Below are 14683 nucleotides of genomic sequence, written 5' to 3'. Positions count from 1 at the left end.
AAGACAAGGCTGAAGTGTTTGCAACCATCTTCAGCCAGAAGTGCCAAGTGGATGATCCATCTCGGCCTCCTCCCGATATCCCCACCATCACAGAAGCCAGTCTTCAGCCAATTCGATTCACTCCATGTAATATCAAGAAATGGCTGAGTGCACTGGATACAGAAAAGGCTATGGGCCCCGACAACATCCCGGCTGTAGTACTGAAGACTTGTGCTCCAGAACAAGCTGCGCCTCTAGCCAAGCTGTCCAGTACAGCTACAACACTTGCATCTACCCGACAATGTGGAAAATTGCCCAGGTATGTCCTGTCCACAAAAAGCAGGACAATCCAATCCGGCCAATTACCGCTCCATCAGTCTACTCTCAATCATCAGCAAAGTGATGGAAGGTGTCGTCGACAGTGCTATCAAGCGGCACTTACTCACCAATAACCTGCTCACCGATGCTCAGTTTGGGTTCTGCCAGGACCACTCGGCTCCAGACCTCATTACAGCCTTGGTCCAAACATGGACAAAAGAGCTGAATTCCAGAGGTGAGGTGAGAGTGACTGCCCTTGACATCAAGGCGGCATTTGACCGAGTGTGGCACCAAGGAGCCCTTGTAAAATTGAAGTCAATGGGAATCAGGGGGAAAACTCTCCAGTGGCTGGAGTCATACTAGCACAAAGGAAGATGGTAGTGGTTGTTGGAGGCCAATCATTTCAGCCCCAGGATATTGCTGCAGGAGTTCCTCAGGGCAGTGTCCGAGGCCCAACCATCTTCAGCTGCTTCATCAATGACCTTCCCTCCATCATAAGGTCAGAAATGGGGATGTTCGCTGATGATTGCACAGTGTTCAGTTCCATTCGCAACCCCTCAGATAATGAAGCAGTCCGAGCCCGCATGCAGCAAGACCTGGACAACATCCAGGCTTGGGCTCATAAGTGGCAAGTAACATTCGCGCCAGACAAGTGCCAGGCAATGACCATCTCCAACAGGAGTGAGTCTAACCACCTCCCTTTGACATTCAATGGCATTACCATTGCCGAATCCCCCACCATCAACATCCTGGGGGTCACCATTGACCAGAAACTTAACTGGACCGGCCATATAAATACTGTGGCTACAAGAGCAGGTCAGAGGATGGGTATTCTGTGGCGAGTGACTCACCTCCTGACTCCCCAAAGCATTTCCACCATCTACAAGGCACAAGTCAGGAGTGTGATGGAATACTCTCCACTTGCCTGGATGAGTGCAGCTCCAACAACACTCAAGAAGCTCGACACCATCCAGGACAAAGCAGCCCACTTGATTGGCACCCCATCCACCACCCGAAACATTCACTCCCTTCACCACCGCCGCACAGTGGCTGCAGTGTGTATCATCCACAGGATGCACTGCAGCAACTCGCCAAGGTTTCTTCGACAGCACCTCCCAAACCCGCGACCTCTACCATCTAGAAGGTCAAGAGCAGCAGGCACATGGGAACAACACCACCTGCACGTTCCCCTCCAAGTCACACACCATCCCGACTTGGAAATATATCGTCGTTCCTTCATCGTCGCTGGGTCAAAATCCTGGAATTCCCTTCCTAACAGCACTGTGGGAGAACCTTCACCACACGGACTGCAGCGGTTCAAGAAGGCGGCTCACCACCACCTTCTCAAGGGCAATTAGGGATGGGCAATAAATGCCGGCCTCGCCAGCGATGCCCACATCCCATGAACGAATAAAAAAAACACAATCCCCACAACACACAATCCCCACCACACACACAATCTCTACACAGTCTCTCACATCAAGTTTAGAAATTTGAAATGTCTGGAGACCCTTCAAAGCAGAAGGATAATAAATCTGTAGGAGGGGTGGGATTGGAGGACTGCTGCACTGATCTACTCAGGCAATTACCCAATGTACCTGTGCCACACATCACTGCTGTAACATACAGGGAGGTCGGTCTGACAAACAAGAGTTTCTCGAATCATAAATATGTCATTATGTTTTAATATCTATGTATAGCACACTGGCAGCCATCTTTAATTTAGAATATGATCAGACCATTTGGGAATAGAATCTGTTCTATTTTTAGTTTTTTTTTTAACTCTACTTATTCTTACTTTTCACTTCAGATTACTCTCACAGATGAGCCCTAGCTCCAAATCCCAGAGACAGTGTTTCCACTTGCCCCGATATTTAGGTACATTTGTAGAATGCACAGGGAACTCCACATACTGGTTTAGGCTTTTACTGCTAAATCAGTCTATTATTCAGTAATAGAACAAACACGCAGCAGTAACACAACATATATTTACAGCAGCTATTAAGCTTAGTTAGCTCATAATAGAAAATAGCAGTTATCAACTGCTGTGCTAAACTATGGTACAAGTGATATTCTTAACAAGTTGTTCCTTCTCCTTTCCCCTCTATTTGCAGGAGTTATCTAACCTAACTATCCCTCTTCGAAGGTTACTCAAAGACTTCCTATTTTGAACAAGGCAAAAAGCACAGGAAAAGCAACTAACAATCCTAACAGTTGTATCAAGTTAAGTTGAAATGATTTGTGAGAGTGAAGCTCATTTTTAAACTCCTCACATATAGTGATAAAGTGAAAGAAGCAAAGACCAAGCTAAATCTGTCACACAAGCCATTTCCTTAATGTGTGATTAGAAACTGCATTCCACAGATGCATCGACAAGTTGCTAAAGGATGGGTTTTAACATGTTACAGTTATTTTATTGCAGAGCCCTTTTGGGTTGATCTTACCAGGAACACTCCCTGTTAGCTGCTTGCTTCATTCTACAAGTGGTCAATTAATTCAAATGGGGCTTTACAGCTAGGCTATAAATGTATTGAATCAAACCCCCATTTAATGGAATCTACTGACAGCCCAGGGTGGAGACCCTGGGTCTGCAGATATTCTCCTGCATCGTCACGTAAATGTATGATTGGCAGCTTTATTTTATTTTGAAGGATATATTTTTGATTTCCTTTATTCCTGGTCAAAGGGTACCAGGGGCATATCTCAAGGAGTGTTCCTCTCACTGCACCAGTTCATCAGAGGTCAAGAGGGTGGAAGGTTGTGTGGGGAAACAGGCTAGGAACCCCACAGAAAGTTATTGTTAGGGATGCTATCTCAGGTCCAGTATTCGGAATATTAGCAATGGGACACTCTTCTGTTTATTAATTTCAGTTTTCAGGGAGGAATGGATACCTTAAATACTATAATCTGCTCTGTGGTTTGTACTACTGTTCATCCATCAACAAACCGGTCCTATAGTTTAAAGCCTAAGCCACAGTCTAATAGAGTATTTTATCATTCTCCAAGAACTAGGAGGTCATGACAGGGATCATGACATATCCAATAAACTAAACACAATATCAAGGCTTTCGGTTTGACCCCGGGCTTGTCACTGTACCAGATATTGCGTGTCGAGGTCACACTGCGGTTTGTAGAGAGCAAACACTTAGTTACTTGAGTCATCTTTGTCACTAAGTACGAAAGAAATAGCTGAGTAACAGCCTAAAAATGTAACAGAATCATAGAATGATACAGCACAGGAAACCATTATGCCGGCTCTTTGAAAGAGCTATCCAATTAGTCCTACTCTCTTGCTCTTTTCTCCATAGCCCTGCAAATCTTTCCCCTTCAAGTATTTATCCAATTCCCTTTTGAAAGTTATTATTGAATCTGCTTCCACCGCCCTTTCAGGTAGTGCATTCCAGATCATAACAACTCGCTGCGATTTCAGGGTTTATTTAAAGAAATTCATTTGTGTAGCCCCTGTAGGACAGGACAAGAGTCTTCACGATACAAAGGAAGGTATTCGAGGCAGTAGTGCGAGGCCATTTAAGTGCAATGCTGGCAAGATGGTTTGAGTGTGAAGTACAAATGCCATGAAAATGTTCAGCACAAAGTGTATGCTGATGGATACTAAGCGATATCTGGGGCAGAGCTGACAGAGATTGTTGGATTACGCAACTAATCTCTGGTATTTGTAAGGGTCAGGAGTAGAGAGAGTCGAGATGCTCGAGTCAGAACATACTCTATAGAAGTGATCAGAGGCATGACTTTTAAGGGAGTTGGAGTACAGGGATTACTACACATTTTAAACAAGGAGGAACACAATCACATTTCTGGGCACTGACATGGTGTTCGTAAAGTATGGAAATTAAGGAAGTGAGGTTCTCAAAATACGGCCAGTATGGGGACAGGGTCCCAGGGGACACCGAGTCCCAGAATGTCGGCCCAGAGAACACTGCAGGGTGCATCTGCTGCTTGACATCGACCAGTATTATCTGTATTTCAGCATCAGTCAAATGCATGGGTGGCGGCATTGGAGAAAGAAAGGAGGAAACTGCTGTCAGTCTCAAAACAGAGCCTTTCAAAAGCTGATGAGGACCAAACAGAAAAAAACGTACCATGGCACTTCAGAGAGGTGTGTGGGAAATCAGTGGGAAATCAGACCAACGAAGAGATGATGACTGAAAACTTGGTCAAAAAGATGGGTTTTAAGGAGGGGCTTCAGAGAGGAGAGAGGTGGAGGGAATTCCAGAGGCTGGGGCCACTGCAGTGAAAGATACGGCTAACAACATGGGGTGAAAGGGGTCAGAGGAACAGAGAGTTGTGAGGTTGCAGCGTTGGAGGAGGTTAAAGAGAGAGAAAGGGATTTAAACACAAGGATGAGAATTTTAAATTTGAGGCCAATGTAGATTAGAGAGGACAGGGGTGATGGGCAAGTGGGACGGTACAGAATAGGATATCGGCAGCAGAGATTTGGATGAGATGAAGTGTATGGAGGGTGGAGGATGGGAGGCCGGACTGGAGAACATTGGAATAGTGGAGTCTGGAAGTACCTAAGACATGGATGAGGGTTTCATGACGGTCTCAGCAGCTGATGGGCAGGGGCAAGGGTAGAGACAGGCAATGTTACAAAGGTGGCCTTTGTGAAGGGGAGGAAATGGAGTCTGAAGCTCAGTTTGGGGCGAATTCAAATGCAGAGGTTGCAAACTGTCTGATTCAGCCTGAGACAATGGCCGCGGAGAGGGCTGGAATTGGTGGCGAGGGTACGAAGGGGGCCCAAGACAATGGCTACAGTGTTTAACTAGAGGGAATTGTGGCTCATCCAAGATTGGAAGTCAGACAAGCAGTCTGGTTGAGTGAGAGGTGGTGGTGAGGTCGAGCTGGGTGCGGTTAATGTACATGTGGAAGCTGACTCCATGTCTGTCGGTGATGTCACCAAGTGTGTGGATGAGGAGGAGGAGGTGGAAGAGGAGGAGGAGGAGAGGGCTAAGGAGGAATCCTTGGAGGGCTCCGGAGGTGACGTTGCAGGGCGGGAAGAGAAGCCATTGCTGGAGATGCTCAGGAAGTGATCGGATAGGTAAGAGTGGAACCCAGTGAGGGCAGTCCTACTGAGCTGGACAATGGAGGTAAGGTGTGAGGAGGATGGTGTGGTTGACCACATCGAAGACTGCAGACAGGTTAAGTGGGCGAGCAGGGATAAGGCACCATAGTCACAGGGAATGCCATTCCCGACTTTGGTTAGAGCCATTTCAGTTCTGTGGGAAAGGCAGAAACCAGATTACAGGGACTCAAATAGGGAATTGTGGGAAAGATGCTCATGTTCAAGGACATAAGAGGAAAGGATGGTTAGAGATGGGGCAGTAGTTTACACAATTAGAGATGTTGAGAGTGACGTTTTGAGGAGTGGAGTGGTGACAGCACTTTTGATAGATAGGAGGATAGTGCCTGAGGAGAGGGAACCATTCGCAATTTCAGCTAGCATGGGTGGTCAGCACACACAGAGGCAGGAAGTAGGTCTCATGGATATGATGAGCTTGGAGAGGGCATGAGGAGAATAGGAGCAGTTCAGAGTTAGGGTGAAAAGGGCCTGAAAGGCGGCTTGGATTTGTGGGTTAAGGGAAGGGGGTGGGATAGGGAAAGCTGTAGAGGCAACTGAACACACAGTCTGTACTTTAGTGAAGGGGTTTAAGGACCCAGTTGGTAGTGGAGAAAAGAAGCCAAGAGTTATCTTTGCTCTCCAAGATGAGCTGAGAATAGTGGGCGGCTTTGGTAGATGAGGGTGAAGTCCGGTAGAGCTTAATGTGGTCCAATCGGACAGGAGGACTGATGATGAATGGCTAAGCCAGTTGTACACCAGGTACACTCAAGTCAGCGCTCCCTGGACTTATAGGGAGGGAAGGTGGGAGCCATACCAGGGGAACAACTGGGTTGGGAGACAGTAAAGGTTTTGCTGGGGACAAGGGCATCAAGGATGAAATCAGGGGAGTGGTTGAGCTAATCAACAGCTGCAGAGGTATCATGGCAAATGGAGGGCTGAAGTCTAGGCAAATCGGAGCCTGAAAGCACTGTTGTAAGCGACTTGGGAGAAGTGTTTTTCCCAGAGGCAGGCACAGAAGGGTTGCTAGGATCCAGGGGATGTGGGTGGTGAGGGATTCAAGGAAGTGATTGGAGAAGGCCTCGTCAGTGATAGAGGCCACAGGAGTAGAGAGGCCACAGGAGATGGCAAGGTTAAAGGAGTGGTTGTGAATATGAACAAGAGAGTTTATGTGGAGGGAGAGGTGGGCTGTGAATTCAGAGGATGGAGGGCAGGGGAAGTTGAGAAGGAGACTGAAATTACTGAAGATGAGGAGTCACAGCACAAAGGCTGAGGGAGGAAAGGAGGGAGGATATCTCAGGGAGAAACTCGGAGTGGAGCAGTAGACAACAAGGATTTTGAAGTAGAGGCAAGAGGGGTAGAACAGGGTGAGGTGCTCAAAGAAAGAACTTTTCCTAAGCCAGTGCTGGTTAATACCTGTCACTGCAGGCCTTGCATTGGTCTCTGTCGGGTTATACTTTCATTCCTCCAATACAAAGAACTGATAGCAGCTGATTGTTCTGAAAATAAGGTTAGTCCACCCCACTGACAAATGATTCAGTCTGATCCTGTACACCAACACCTCCTGTCTACAGAGGGGCTCCTTCGCAAAATAACAAAACTCACCAGTGCTCACCCTGTATTACAAGAGCGCTTTCTGTAAAGTCCTTATGCCAATCCCAATGGAGGCTATTTACAGGCAGGTTTAATTCCATTAATATTTGGAGAAATGTACAGAACTTATCAATTCTTTTAACAAAAATGAAAATTCAAATCCAATTGTTGTTTCTGTTGTAATAATTGCTGATGCGGCTCTGACAGTTAAACATTTTTGCATTATGAAATATTCCCAAGTTTTACTCACCAATCTTTTACAAATGACTGGAAGTCCATTGAGAAGCCCATGGTTTGAGGGAGCAGCGGGGGATCTTCCTGTAGCACCTTTGTTAGAACCTCAAAGTCTGTTTTACAGTTTTTATATGGAAACTGCCCCGTGGCGAGCTCGACCTGTGGACAGACACACAGTGGGTTTTAGAGGCACTTACTGCAGCAAGAAGTGGTCAAAGTTCAGCACTCCCTCCTCACCTGACTGCACAGAAACAGCACTTAGAGCACTGCAAATGCAACAATTTAAAATGCGATCACTACTAGGTCTTAAAGTTTAAATTATACAAAAGTAATCTAACCAAGTAGTTACTATGGTGATACACGCAAATTAGTGAGTGGACCAGTACACCGTGGTTTGTGAGAATATTAGTGACTGCTCGAATACACAACAGTTGGTGAGAATATTAATGACTGCTCAAGTACACTATGGTTAGTGAAAATATTAGAGACTGCTACTGTTCACTATTGTTAATGAGAGTATCAGTGTGTGTACTAGTACACTATAGTTAGAGTATCAGTGAGTGTGCCAGTACACTAGTGTTAGTGAGAGTATCAGTGTGGTGACGAGTTTGCTGTACTTGAATCTTCTGTTCGTCCATTTCCATTCGTGGTTCTTGATGTGTGTGTGTAGGTGGGGGGGGAGGGATTTGACCTCCCCGATCTATAAAGAAAATCTATGGTGTGATTTTAACCATGTATCAGCAAATGCTCCTCCCCTCACTGCATTTAATTAAAACTCAGGGGCTCATATTCGTATCTTTTTGTTTTAGCAAGAATGTGAATGAGAGTAAAATGCACAGTGGAATTGAAGAAAGTGCTTGTGTACTCTGCTGTTGGGATGTGAATGAGTAAAGTGAGCTCGATTTTCCCAACTGGGAGGCAGGGAATTGGCCATGTGGGAAACAGTGGGCACATCCTACTGTGCTGGGGTATAGCATTTCATGAATCATAATGCTATGCCACTAACTTTCTGCAAAACAAGAAGCTGTGAAATTAGCCTCACAGTGTTCAGTAATCCTGCTGTCCTGCAGGAAGGACCTTGGTTGCCTGATGAAATAAGGAAGTTTGATTGCTAACAGCACCTTACCAGTGAAATGCCCAGACTCCACACGTCTGCTCTGATATCATAATCCGGTTTGGTGGGATCAGGAGGATCTATCCTTTCAGGCTGTGGACAGAGAGCGACGAATAAAAACTCAACATATGAACTGCTCACCTTGCTGAGACTTTCATACTCCCATAGTCTGTATTGCTCATCAACTCCATTCTACCAGGCATGTTAACCAGGGACTAAGTGGTTCCTGTGCAAGAGCTCCTCAGGCGCTCTCCATGGAGCTGGTTAGACACTCCCCTGCACCAATGCAGTTCAGGAGCTCCCGATCCACTCCCCTAACCTCCCCCACCCTCATGCGGCCACTGCACAGGTGTGCTCTATAACAAGTACATTATCAAATATCCCCATCTCCACAGGACAATATAGAGATATTCCACACTGTGATATACAGGTATAGCCCTCTCCATACTGTGATATACAGATATAGCCCTCTGCACACTGTGATATACAGATATAGCCCTCTGCACACTGTGATATACAGATATAGCCCTCTCCACACTGTGATATACAGATATAACCCTCTCCACACTGTGATATACAGGTATAGCCCTCTCCACACTGTGATATACAGATATAGCCCTCTCCACACTGTGATATACAGATATAGCCCTCTCCACACTGTGATATACAGATATAGCCCTCTGCACACTGTGATATACAGATATAACCCTCTCCACACTGTGATATACAGATATAGCCCTCTGCACACTGTGATATACAGATATAGCCCTCTGCACACTGTGATATACAGATATAGCCCTCTCCACACTGTGATATACAGATATAGCCCTCTGCACACTGTGATATACAGATATAGCCCTCTCCACACTGTGATATACAGATATAGCCCTCTCCACACTGTGATATACAGATATAGCCCTCTCCACACTGTGATATACAGATATAGCCCTCTCCACACTGTGATATACAGATATAGCCCTCTCCACACTGTGATATACAGATATAGCCCTCTGCACACTGTGATATACAGATATAGCCCTCTCCACACTGTGATATACAGATATAGCCCTCTGAACACTGTGATATACAGATATAGCCCTCTCCACACTGTGATATACAGATATAGCCCTCTCCACACTGTGATATACAGATATAGCCCTCTCCACACTGTGATATACAGATATAGCCCTCTGCACACTGTGATATACAGATATAGCCCTCTCCACACTGTGATATACAGGTATAGCCCTCTCCACACTGTGATATACAGATATAGCCCTCTCCACACTGTGATATACAGATATAGCCCTCTCCACACTGTGATATACAGATATAGCCCTCTCCACACTGTGATATACAGGTATAGCCCTCTCCACACTGTGATATACAGGTATAGCCCTCTCCACACTGTGATATACAGATATAGCCCTCTCCACACTGTGATATACAGATATAGCCCTCTCCACACTGTGATATACAGATATAGCCCTCTCCACACTGTGATATACAGATATAGCCCTCTCCACACTGTGATATACAGATATAGCCCTCTCCACACTGTGATATACAGATATAGCCCTCTGCACACTGTGATATACAGATATAGCCCTCTCCACACTGTGATATACAGGTATAGCCCTCTCCACACTGTGATATACAGGTATAGCCCTCTCCACACTGTGATATACAGATATAGCCCTCTGCACACTGTGATATACAGATATAGCCCTCTCCACACTGTGATATACAGGTATAGCCCTCTCCACACTGTGATATACAGGTATAGCCCTCTCCACACTGTGATATACAGATATAGCCCTCTCCACACTGTGATATACAGATATAGCCCTCTCCACACTGTGATATACAGATATAGCCCTCTCCACACTGTGATATACAGATATAGCCCTCTCCACACTGTGATATACAGATATAGCCCTCTCCACACTGTGATATACAGATATAGCCCTCTCCACACTGTGATATACAGATATAGCCCTCTCCACACTGTGATATACAGATATAGCCCTCTCCACACTGTGATATACAGATATAGCCCTCTCCACACTGTGATATACAGATATAGCCCTCTCCACACTGTGATATACAGATATAGCCCTCTGCACACTGTGATATACAGATATAGCCCTCTCCACACTGTGATATACAGATATAGCCCTCTGCACACTGTGATATACAGATATAGCCCTCTCCACACTGTGATATACAGATATAGCCCTCTGCACACTGTGATATACAGATATAGCCCTCTGCACACTGTGATATACAGATATAGCCCTCTCCACACTGTGATATACAGATATAGCCCTCTCCACACTGTGATATACAGATATAGCCCTCTGCACACTGTGATATACAGATATAGCCCTCTCCACACTGTGATATACAGATATAGCCCTCTCCACACTGTGATATACAGATATAGCCCTCTCCACACTGTGATATACAGGTATAGCCCTCTCCACACTGTGATATACAGGTATAGCCCTCTCCACACTGTGATATACAGGTATAGCCCTCTGCACATTGATATCCCCATCTCCATGTTATCATACCCAGATATCCCCGTCTCCACACTGTGATCAGTGTCACAGTGGGTACAGCACAGGAGGCCGCCATTTGGCCCATCGTGCCTGTGCCGGCTCTTTGAAAGAGCATCCGATTAGTCCCATTCCCCTGCTCTTTCCCTACAGCCCTGTAAATTTTTTCCCTTCAAGTATTTATCCAATTCCCTTTTGAAAGTTATTATTGAATCTGCTTCCACCGCCCTTTCAGGCAGCGCATTCCAGATCATCACAACTCACTGCGCAAAACAAAAGGTTCTTCATGTCGCCTCTGGCTCTTTTGCCGGTCATCTTAAATCCGTGTCCTCTGGTTACTGACCCTTCTGCCACTGGAAACAGTTTCTCCTTATTTACTCTCTCAAAACTGTTCATGATTTTGAACACCTCTATTAAATCTCCCCTTAACCTTCTCTGTTCTAAGGAGGACCAATAAGAGGAGTGAGGAGAGAGTGGACCTGAAGGATCAATAAAAGGAGTGAGGAGAGTGAACCTGAAGGATCAATAAAAGGAGTGAGGAGAGAGTGAACCTGAAGGATCAATAAAAGGAGTGAGGAGAGAGTGGACCTGAAGGATCAATAAAAGGAGTGAGGAGAGAGTGGACCTGAAGGATCAATAAAAGGAGTGAGGAGAGAGTGAACCTGAAGGATCAATAAAAGGAGTGAGGAGAGAGTAGACCTAAAGGATCAATAAAAGGAGTGAGGAGAGAGTGGACCTGAAGGATCAATAAGAGGAGTGAGGAGGGAGTGGACCTGAAGGATCAATAAGAGGAGTGAGGAGAGAGTGGACCTGAAGGATCAATAAGAGGAGTGAGGAGAGAGTGGACCTGAAGGATCAATAAGAGGAGTGAGGAGGGAGTGGACCTGAAGGATCAATAAGAGGAGTGAGGAGAGAGTGGACCTGAAGGATCAATAAGAGGAGTGAGGAGAGAGTGGACCTGAAGGATCAATAAGAGGAGTGAGGAGAGAGTGGATCCGAAGGACCAATAAAAGGAGTGAGGAGAGAGTGGACCTGAAGGATCAATAAGAGGAGTGAGGAGGGAGTGGACCTGAAGGATCAATAAAAGGAGTGAGGAGAGTGGACCTGAAGGATCAATAAAAGGAGTGAGGAGAAAGTGGACCTGAAGGATCAATAAGAGGAGTGAGGAGAGAGTGGACCCGAAGAACCAATAAAAGGAGTGAGGAGAGAGTGGACCTGAAGGATCAATAAGAGGAGTGAGGAGAGAGTGGACCCGAAGAACCAATAAAAGGAGTGAGGAGAGAGTGGACCCGAAGGATCAATAAGAGGAGTGAGGAGAGAGTGGACCCGAAGGATCAATAAGAGGAGTGAGGAGAGAGTGGACCTGAAGGACCAATAAAAGGAGTGAGGAGAGTGAACCTGATGGACCAATAAAAGGAGTGAGGAGAGAGTGGACCTGAAGGATCAATAAGAGGAGTGAGGAGAGAGTGGACCTGAAGGACCAATAAAAGGAGTGAGGAGAGTGAACCTGATGGACCAATAAAAGGAGTGAGGAGAGAGTGGACCTGAAGGATCAATAAGAGGAGTGAGGAGAGAGTGGACCTGAAGGATCAATAAGAGGAGTGAGGAGAGAGTGGACCCGAAGGATCAATAAGAGGAGTGAGGAGAGAGTGAACCTGAAGGACCAATAAGAGGAGTGAGGAGAGAGTGGACCTGAAGGACCAATAAAAGGAGTGAGGAGAGAGTGGACCTCAGCGGTGAAATCAAAAAAATCAAGAAAGAGACAAAAGGTGACGTCACAGAAGAGTGCTGAGGGTAAGTCAGTGTAAGTATTTAGTTTATTGGTAAGTGTTTTTAGTGTCTGAGGTGGTTACTGTCTGTGGTGGTTAGTGTCTTTAGTGATGGCTGGTGTCTTTAGTGGTTAGTCTGTTCGTGTTAGTTTAAAAAGCCTAAAAACTAAAGTTAAAATGAGCGGGAAACTAGTTTAAAGTAGATAAATTAATTATTTTATAAAAAACTAAAAATAAACCAAGCCAATTAATTACATAAAAACGTTGATGAATTAAATAAATAAAACAAGGTTAGATCGAGATGGCAGGGCAGGTGGTGTGTCGTAACTGCAGCATGTGGGAGTTGGTGGAGACCAGCGAGATCCCAGGCAACCACATCTGCAGTAAGTGTCTGCAGCCCGTGAAACTTCGGCTCAGAGTTGTTGAGCTGGAGTCCAAGCTGCAGACATTGCGATGCATCAGGGAGGGCGTTACCTGGATACTTTGATCCAGGAGGCAGTCACACTCCTTAGGTTAGGTAGTAGTTTAGATTTGGTCAGTGGTCAGGGGCAGGAGGATGTGACTGCGAGTCAGGCAGGTAAGGGGACCCCAGATGCTGTGATGGAGGAGCCTCAGCCTTTACCCTTGTCTAACAGGTACAAGGTACTTGCTACCTGTGTGGATGAGAATGAAGACTACAGGGAGGATGGGCAAACGGACCACGGCACCGTGGTACAGGAGGCCATTCAAGTGGTGAGGGGGAGTAAAAAGGAATGTGGTCGTGTTAGGGGATAGTATAGTCAGGGGGATAGATACTATTTTCTGCAGCCGTGACCAAGAGTCCCGAAAGCTGTGTTGCCTGCCCAGTGCCAGGGTTAAGGACGTTTCCTCGTGGCTGGAGAAGAACTTGGAGCATGAGGGGGAGGATCCAGTTGTCGTGGTCCACGTAGGAACCAATGACATGAGTAGTACTAGGAATGAGGTTTTGCTGAGGGAGTTTGAGGAGCTCGGGTCCAAATTAAAAAGCAGAACCTCAAAGGTAATAATCTCAGGATTACTCCCTGAGCCATGTGTAAATTGGCATAGGGACAAACAGATTAGATGGTAAAATGTGTGGCTGAAAGAGTGGTGTGGGCAGCAGGGATTTCAATTCATGGGGAAGGAGGGACAGCTCCACTTAAACCGGGCTGGGACCAGCGTCCTGGTGAATCAAATAACTAGGGCTGGAGATAGGGCTTTAAATTAATAAGAGTGGGGGAGGGCTCAGGTAAGGGTAATATTATCAGTCTAAAGAAAAGCCAAGACTGTAGAGCAGTGATTTGGGTAAAAACAAGCAGAGTGTGTCAGGAAGGGACAGAGAGATTAACAATGGTAATAGGACATTCGTGACTAAGGTCACATCAGGGAAAAAAAGTAAAAAGTTAAAATTAAAGGCACTGTATCTGAATGCACGAAGCATTCATAACAAGACAGACGAATTAATGGCACAAATCGAGATAAATGGGTTTGATCTAGGAGCCATTACTGAGACGTGGTTGCAGAGTGACCAAGGTTGGGATCTAAATATTCCAGGGTACTTGTCTGTTAGAAAAGATAGGCAAAATGGAAAAGGAGTGGGGAGGGGTGGGGGGTGGGGAGAAAGGATCTTAGCTCAGAAAATCAGGATGTAGAATCAGTCTGGGTGGAGCAAAGCAATAACAAGGGGCAGAAAACTCTGGTAGGAGTAGTTTACAGGCCCCCTAACAGTAGTTATAGTGTTGGACAGAGTATAAATGAGGAAATTAGAGGAGCATGTAACAAGCATAATACAATTATCATGGGGGACTTCAATCTTCATACAGATCAAATTGGCAAAAATGGTTTGGAGGACGAGTTCATTGAATGCATCCGACACAGTTTTCAGAACAATATGTCAAAGAACCAACTGGGGAACAGGCTATTTTAGATAGAACCGTGGAAAAGATACAGCACAGAAGGGGGCCATCATGTCCATGCCGGCTCGAAGAACAACCAAGTGCCCATTCCGATCCCACCTTCGTGCACCCGGTCCGTAGCCCTG

General features: G+C 45.8%; 1 protein-coding gene across 2 annotated transcripts in view; it reads right to left on the bottom strand.

Moving 5' to 3' along the window:
- Positions 1–14683, bottom strand: part of map2k7 (mitogen-activated protein kinase kinase 7) — a 183234-nt gene that overhangs the window by 21174 nt on the left and 147377 nt on the right. For both annotated transcript variants that reach the window (XM_067973209.1, XM_067973210.1), the window contains 2 exons: positions 8328–8408; positions 7218–7360 (listed from right to left, as the gene is read on the bottom strand). In XM_067973209.1, coding sequence (XP_067829310.1) covers positions 7218–7360; positions 8328–8408 — 224 coding nt within the window. The remainder of the gene's footprint in view (positions 1–7217; positions 7361–8327; positions 8409–14683) is intronic.

This window comes from Heptranchias perlo, chromosome 37 (assembly GCF_035084215.1).
Source record: "Heptranchias perlo isolate sHepPer1 chromosome 37, sHepPer1.hap1, whole genome shotgun sequence".
NCBI classification, from domain to species: Eukaryota; Metazoa; Chordata; class Chondrichthyes; order Hexanchiformes; family Hexanchidae; genus Heptranchias; species Heptranchias perlo.
The sequence above is the reverse complement of the archived record's forward strand: the minus strand, read 5'-3'. Positions and strand labels throughout refer to the sequence as shown.